The sequence below is a fragment of the Cryptotermes secundus genome, unplaced genomic scaffold (assembly GCF_002891405.2).
Source record: "Cryptotermes secundus unplaced genomic scaffold, Csec_1.0 scaffold1044, whole genome shotgun sequence".
Classification (NCBI taxonomy): domain Eukaryota; kingdom Metazoa; phylum Arthropoda; class Insecta; order Blattodea; family Kalotermitidae; genus Cryptotermes; species Cryptotermes secundus.
Window position 1 is genome coordinate 1,981,220 of NW_019738363.1, and position 8,191 is coordinate 1,989,410.

The 8,191-nt window shown below is 44.4% G+C and overlaps 1 protein-coding gene across 2 annotated transcripts in view; it reads left to right on the plus strand.

The window, feature by feature from the left end:
• Window positions 1-512: 512 nt before the first annotated feature.
• LOC111870966 (UDP-glucuronosyltransferase 2A3) overlaps window positions 513-8,191 on the plus strand; it is a 10,401-nt gene continuing 2,722 nt past the window's right edge. The window contains exons 1-5 of one of the 2 annotated variants that reach the window (XM_023863654.2): window positions 513-709; window positions 3,513-3,698; window positions 4,529-5,206; window positions 6,387-6,609; window positions 7,650-7,869. In XM_023863654.2, the coding sequence (XP_023719422.1) occupies window positions 3,537-3,698; window positions 4,529-5,206; window positions 6,387-6,609; window positions 7,650-7,869 (1,283 nt within the window). In that variant the 5' untranslated portion in view covers window positions 513-709; window positions 3,513-3,536. The remainder of the gene's footprint in view (window positions 710-3,512; window positions 3,699-4,528; window positions 5,207-6,386; window positions 6,610-7,649; window positions 7,870-8,191) is intronic. The other variant, XM_023863653.2, reaches the window with a different exon arrangement.

Here is an 8,191-nt window from a genome sequence, read left to right on the forward strand (position 1 = left end):
CCTTCAATTAGAACACGACAGGTTCCTTCCAAATCCTTTGCAATTCATCATTCATCACTCGTCTTACCAATTGACGCTCTATGGTCTCGACATTTAAACTGCCTTTAAATAACCCAGTAAGGACATTTATGTACACTTTTTATTGCTAGTGGGGTGGGACTAAGTCCCTTGTACTGCGGCAACTTCTGGCCTATTGTACCAGCCCAAGATGATAGGTGAGGGTGATTGTGGAGCAATTGGTGGAATGAAGATTGGCAGTGGAAACAGAAGTACTCGGAGAAAACCTGCCCCAGCGCCACTTTGTCCACCACAAATCCCACTTGACCAGACCCGAGATCGAACCCGGGCCGCCGCGATGGGAAGCCAGCGACTATTTATGTAACTTAGTCCAAGTGACGTATACAGATAATTCAGCGTCGATAAAGAGCCGGAAGGTACAACCTAGACTCTGTAATCTTCAACCATCGTTTAATAGGAGTCGGTAAGTTTATCACGGGATGAGTGAGCATTCAGATCCCAATCAGCGGTCGGTAACGGGCCGGGCTGCAGTCGGTTCATTAGAGCGTTAAGGGCAGAGCCGACATTAACCAAGGCTGCACACTCTTCCAGCGGGCTTTAAGAGCGCGATAGTGGTTACATAAGTGCATCGCTGCCAGAAATAGAGAGCCATTGGGAGGGCACAACTCTACGAGGTAATTATTCGCAATACGTGAGTACAAGATCTTATTTTTAATGTACAACAATTATTTACATCGTCGCGTGTTTGTGATTAGACGCGGGAATGTAGATTGGTAGCTGAATTTACTGGACCCTTTAACAACACTTAACTACACAGTCTTCTATTTTCGCTAGTTCAGATATTTAGGAATGACAGTAAAAGAAATCAAAATTTGATTCAGGAGTAGTTCAAGACGGGACCGAATTCGGGGAATGCCAGCTACTATTCAGTTCAGAACCCACTGTTTGCTCGTCTGCTGTCTGAGAACGTAAAAATTAAATTATATAAGACCGTAATTTTGCGTGTAGTTTTGTACCGGTGTGAAACTTGGTCTCTGACGTTAATAGATCATAGACCGAAGGTATATGAGAACAGGTTGTTAAGAAGAATATCTGGACCGAAGAGGGGTCAAATAATAGACGCAACTTGTCTAGCATGAGAATGCAAAGTCAAAGTCAAAGTCAGAATGCGACTGACGGTCAGTCAGTATGTCTTGGTGTCGAGTCCAGCCTGGGGCTCATGGCCAGATATTTCTTTCAAATGGAAGTTACTGTCCTGTCCATGTGGGGAACCCTCTCTGACGAGAGGTCCAGCCTGTCATTTGTCAGTCATAGTCGATAGTATTAATCCATTGTCACTATGTACACTTATTTACAATTGAGTCTTAATATCTAGTACGTATAATATATACAAGGCCTCTGTCAGTCTCATCTGGGGCTGGTACAATAGGCCAGAAGTGGCCGCAGTACACGGGACTTAGTCCCACGCCACTAGCAAAAAGAAGAAGAAGAAGAAGGTGTTTTCCGCTCTCTCTCTCTCTCTTAATTGGCCTTAATACATAGCAAAGCGTCTAACATACAACCCACCGCCTTTCTGAGTGCCCTGGAACCCGGCACTCAACACTCTCCTGGGGCCCCGAAAACTCTTAAACCTCCCTGTGTTCCACCTAATTATAACTATAGTTACTGAATCAACATGTAGACACCTTCAGCGACATTAGATCAGCCCCAGAATGCCCTAGACGGGGAATGTGGATATAGTACATCATTTGGCGTAAGAGAGCGTCCGTGCTGAGATCTACAGCCACTGACATCTATTGGCAAAGGAATCTACTACTTCGTATCTTCCTAGTCCCCGCATCGCAGCGCCGTTCGTGCCAATGCTTGTGCATTTCATTGCCAGGCCAAACTAAGAGATTTATCACAAATCTGACAAATCTATAAGAAAAGGAAATCAAATTTTAAAAAGATGTACTGTAAATTCTAAAGGGTTATGACGATGGTGTATAACACTCAGAATTACTGGGTTAGCTCTTTCTAAGAGACTCAACTAAGTAGGTGTCTTCCCCCCTCACCTGAGTACGGAAACAGATCCAGTTTCCGAAACGTCGTATTTTCTAGTCTCTAGAATACCGGATGAGGGAAATGACCAAAAACCTCGTAGTACTGATCTGTAAGCGCAAATAACTGTATAAACATTTGTAATGAATCACGACCAATCGGTCCGGTTAGGTGAACAGTATCCCCTGCCGTTGCTAGGTAAAAATTATTTACAGACGTTCCGGCGGCAACGAACAACTGTTGGTGGTTTCGTGTCGCGTCAAAGCAAAGTAGGCGATTAGTTCTGTTAACACTTTTTTTCATTGCTAGTGGGGTGGGACTAAGTCCCTTGTACTGCGGCCACTTCTGGCCTATTGTACCAGCCCCACATGATACGTGAGGGTGATTGTGGAACAATTTGTGGAATGAAGATTGGCAGGGGAAACCGAAGTACTCGGAGAAAACCTGCCCCAGCGCCATTTTGTCCACCACAAATCCCACTTGACCAAACCCGGGCCGCCTCGGTGGGAAGCCAGCTAATAACCGCTTGAGCTATGGCGCGGCCCTGTTAACACTTACTAGTGTCACTTCTGATATCCAAATTTGGTTGGGCCCAAATTTCATCCAAAGATCAGCCTGGCGTAGTGACATATATCAACATTTATATTCAGAAGATACTAGGTTCGAATCTCTTGACTCGGGTTTTTCGTGGTTTCCTTCAGTCACTTGAGGTAACTGCAATTATAATACCTCAATTACACCATGAAGGCTTCCTTGTAAAATCCTTCCCATTCATTACCCATCAGCCGTCCTACCATCCAATGCCAAATACTCCGACTATGATGGAGCCGTATATAACCCACAAATAAACTAAACAAAAATAAACTTTGTGGTTTTAGTCCGCAAGCGAAATATACCGATTGAGCCACCGTCGCTTGTGGGCGAAATTAGTGCCAACTTTAGCGGATAGAGGATGTCGCGTCGTCAGCGCAACGAATACCCACGGCCGTTAATTTCGGTTTTCTAGACCGCAGCCCCCATTTCCTTGAAGTAGCTCTTCAATTTTCGTCACGAGGCTGAGTGGACCCCGTTTCAGACCCACTACTTCTTCCAAAATCTGGTAGCGACGGGAATCGAACCCGCACCTCTGGATCTGTAGCCAGGAACTCTGACCACTAGACCACAGAGGCGGTGTATAACCCATAAGGAATTCATTTCTTCCCACAACCACATTTTAAACGCACCATCTCCTTAAAAATTCACCGGACCAACACATCGTCAAAACAGATCACGTAGTTGACTAAGTTAGATTTCAGAACGATATTTGCCATTTTCAGAAATGTCGTTAAGATATTGTCGTCAGATTTAAACACCGGTTATGTGGTACAATTTGGGTTCCACTGTAACTTTCGTAATATAGGAATTGCTACACAGTAAGAATTTTCTTCAAATGTATTTTTCTCCATACGCTTCAGATATAAATTCAATTTCACAACACGATGTCTCGTGGTGCCGTGATGTTGGCAGCTTTGCTGTTTCTGTATTGTGGCCTACAGGAAGGCCAATGCGCAAGGATCCTAGCCCTGCTGAATCTCGCGTCTCCGAGCCATTACATCTTCAACAGAGCGCTGCTCATTGCTCTCGCTAACAAAGGCCACCAGGTACTCAACTTCATTGCATTTCAAGTAAGCAAAAGTGCACGGTTCACACTGAGCCGACAGCCGCAAAGAAATGAGCTGCAGAATACCGCAAGCGTCTGTTAGCGCTATACGTTAATTTTTGTAAGCTTAATTATTCCTCCTTACTGCTGCGTCTTCAAATAGTTTTCTTACACGCAGTACAGTCATTAAGTTCGTGGACTGTGGTTCTATCGCCTCATATTACAAGGTATTCACATACATTTACACAGATCCATATCGGCCCTTAAAACAGTTGCCGTTGGCCGCTACGCAAGTCTGCCAACGTTGATATACCTGTCAAAAACATTGCTGAAACATATAGGCAAGAAATTCCCGTACGACGCCTGGCGGCCATTCCACGAAATTATTGACTGTGGCAGTATATAAGATTTGAAGTTCTCAGTCCGATGTCTATGAAGACAGAAGCAGTATGTTTCTCCGAAACCACGGTAAACTTCTACCTAATTATATGGCATCACATCCCAGAAGGTAAACCTCTTCAAATTATTCTTACCGTCAAGAATGAAACAGCGTTACTATACCTCATAAAAAGAAACTAAATTGTTTTCTTTGTGCATTTAAACTTTTATTGCATTCTGAAAGAAGGCAGAACAGAAGAAGTGTGGAGTAGTATAGCCATGGCTACACTTGTCAACTTTGTAATGAAATTAGTTCATAACTGTTGCTATAATCTTCAGGTATTCACATAGAATATTTTCGAAGCATTCATTAATTACAAATTTTTAAAGATTTTCGTTACAGATGCTTTCGTTGCTCTTCTTAATTTTATTTCTCTCTTTTTGCGTGTTCAGGTGACGGTTGTAACTACAGAAGTTGAAAAACACCCTGTGCCCAATATGAAGACTATTGTCATGGACGGCATCTACGATACCAGCATAGAGTATAGAGATCCAGTGTCCCTGACCGAAACGTCCGCTGTAGAGATGACCTTCATTACCTACGACTGGGGACATTACATGTGCGAAAAACAGCTTCAGTCTGCGGGGGCACAAGAACTGCTCAACTATTCATCATCTGAAAAATTCGAACTCATTATCACAGAGGCAGGCTGGGGGGAATGTTTCTTTGGATTCATACACAAATTTGGGTCGCCACCCGTTGTAGCAACTTCAGGAATTGGAGTACCTCCTTGGATAAGCCTCACAACTGGAAACCCAGAAAATCCCTCGTACATGCCGAATTTCCTGCTTCCTTATACAAGTCGCATGAGTTTCTCTGAAAGAATCTGCAATTTCTTGACCCACATTTTCGTGACGTTTCTGTACGAGTACAGCTACATACCCAGACAAGAAGCCTTGGCAAGGAAGTATTTCAAACAGGATCTTCCTCCCTTTATGGACATATGGAGGAACTTCAGTATCGTTCTGGTGAACACCCTCGCTGGGCTGGACGATCCGCGCCCGCTGTTGCCCAGTGTGGTTCCCATTGGTGGGATGCACATCAAACCACAGCCTGATCCCCTGCCGCAGGTACTGATCAGCATGCCTCATTGTTGCAAACCCGACACCTTAGCCCAAGGGCCTCTACTCTGATCTCTTAAAGAAGAACATAAAATTATGCGACCCATGCGCAATCCTGCTGCTCAGCGAAAAGTGTATCAGTTCTGCACACTGTTTCAGGTCCATACCAGTCTGTACGGTGACAGCAGCAACCTAAATAGCTTTACAGCCTCTGTGCACCTGCAGTAAGCTATAAAATGCGCCAGTACAGTCACGGAAAGTGCAGTTCTGCACAATGTTGCAGGTCCTTATCAGGCTGTACGGTGACAGCAGGAACCTAAATAGCTTTACAGCCTCTGTGCACCTACAGTAAGCTATAAAATGCGCCAGTACAGTCACGGAAAGTGCAGTTCTGCACAATGTTGCAGGTCCTTATCAGGCTGTACGGTGACAGCAGGAACCTAAATAGCTTTACAGCCTCTGTGCACCTACAGTAAGCTATAAAATGCGCCAGTACAGTCACGGAAAGTGCAGTTCTGCACAATGTTGCAGGTCCTTATCAGGCTGTACGGTGACAGCAGGAACCTAAATAGCTTTACAGCCTCTGTGCACCTACAGTAAGCTATAAAATGCGCCAGTACAGTCACGGAAAGTGCAGTTCTGCACAATGTTGCAGGTCCTTATCAGGCTGTACGGTGACAGCAGGAACCTAAATAGCTTTACAGCCTCTGTGCACCTACAGTAAGCTATAAAATGCGCCAGTACAGTCACGGAAAGTGCAGTTCTGCACAATGTTGCAGGTCCTTATCAGGCTGTACGGTGACAGCAGGAACCTAAATAGCTTTACAGCCTCTGTGCACCTACAGTAAGCTATAAAATGCGCCAGTACAGTCACGGAAAGTGCAGTTCTGCACAATGTTGCAGGTCCTTATCAGGCTGTACGGTGACAGCAAGAGAATAAATAGCTTTACAGCCTCTCTACACCTACAGTAGGCTATAAAATGATCCTGTACAGTCTCGAAAACAGCTCCGAAAGATTTCGCCACCTGCCGAAAAATTCACCGGGAGCACCTGAATTGAATTTTACCTGCTTCCAAATTGCATGGACAGAGCTTATCCGCATACGTCCACATATTTGCAAAGTGCAAAGTATTCAGAATACTTTAAAATGAGTTCATCAAATATTCATATTCTCGTGTCACTTTAACAGGACCTGAAGACATTCCTAGATGAGGCAAAGGATGGATTCATCTTCTTCAGCCTGGGTACCAATCTGCGGAGTAACAAGATGGCGCTAGACAAGCGACAGGCGTTCCTCGAGGCGTTCTCTGAACTGTCCCAGAGCGTACTATGGAAATTCGAGTCGGGCATTCTGCCAGGAAAGCCGCCCAACTTAAAGATAGGAAAATGGCTGCCTCAAAGCGATATTCTAGGTCAGTGATTATTTTAAGCACATTTCTTCAAGATCACCAATGATTAATGAAAAAAAGTTTTTTTCCAGGAAAACCATAAACTTCTAGACACACGCTTCCCATCGTCCCTAACACAAAAGCAAGCTCTCCGGGATCTGTTATGTCCCGCTCCAGAAGCGTGGCTATATACGGGCCATGGATCTCTCATTGAATTTATTGACTCAACTCGGAACTTCAAGTAATTACAGTGCTAGCGCTGATTTCCACATTTTACGAATCACTAGCACACGTTAAGTCTTCTCAGACTTCACTAGTCGTATCCTGGCAACGGATTTAACACACTGCAGATTCTTCAGCTTCGTGCACTCAAGTCCTCTTGTGACAGTTGCCCGTGCAGAACTCTTGTTTTTCAGTTCCCTCGACTGCCAACTGCCAACTATCTACTCGTATAGCGTCATCACTTCTCGATCTCCCTTGCAGAGCTCGTCGTTATATAGCACCGGGGCGGACTCAACAGAAAACATCGCTTTCAACTGTTCCTCTATTGTTGTAGGCGTCTTTACCGATCCGTTGCCTATAAACGTCTGCTTATTGATTCGTCTATTGTATAGTAACGACTGGAATCTGTACTGTATATTTATATTTCAGGTCTGTTCTCGCACACACTATGTTTACCAACAGACGCAAAGTAAAACGTCTCGAGTTGCAAAGATCGAGGTAGGGGTCTGGAATATTTTCTGGAAGATTCTAATATTCTAGGAACTGACACTGTGAGTCTAGTAGAAATTTATCTACTCTTCGGAGTAAATTACTGCTTCCATTTTCAGGATGAGAAAAGTAACGCAAGGAAGCAACCCGCGATAAGCCAGCAGAGTGCGGTTTGCATTATTCTGAGCTTCCTCTTCGACCGGAAAACGGAAGCAGTACGCCCCTCCGAAAAGCAGGTAGGATTCTACCAGACGTCAAGGTGTCACATTCCAGAAGACAGTATACAGTCAATGATGTCAGAACCTCGATCCTACAATTATTTTCTTTCATAAAACAATGTTTGTATATTACAGCGCACCCGAACATCCGGATGTTCATCACACATTGTGGGATGATGAGTAGCGTGGAAGCCGCATATAGGGGAGTCCCCATTGTGGGAATCCCCTTCTTCTTGGATCAGAAAGTCAACGCCATGAAGTTTGTCAAGAGAGGGCTCGGAGTACAGCTCCATTACGACAAGTTAACAAAGGAAAGCGTCCTCACAGCTGTGCGGGAAATTCTGAACAATGACAGGTAGTGTGTCCTTTCAATGTCATGAACATTCAAATATGAGCATTTAACAAATGTTCTTCCGAGCGGGCTCGCGTAACGATAATGTTCGAGACTCGTGGAAGGAAGGTTCTCGGTTCGAGTCCCTATCGGGACACTGGATATAAGGATTCTCGTTGTTTTTCCCAATCCCTATAGGACAATTCCAGGACAGTTCTAAGATCTGATAAAATGTGGGAGGTTTGAATTGAACACCCTGTATTTCGATCAGATCACAACCGTTTCCTTCCAAATCCTTCCCAAATTATCATTCATACATCATCGTAGCATTCGGCGCTATATATAT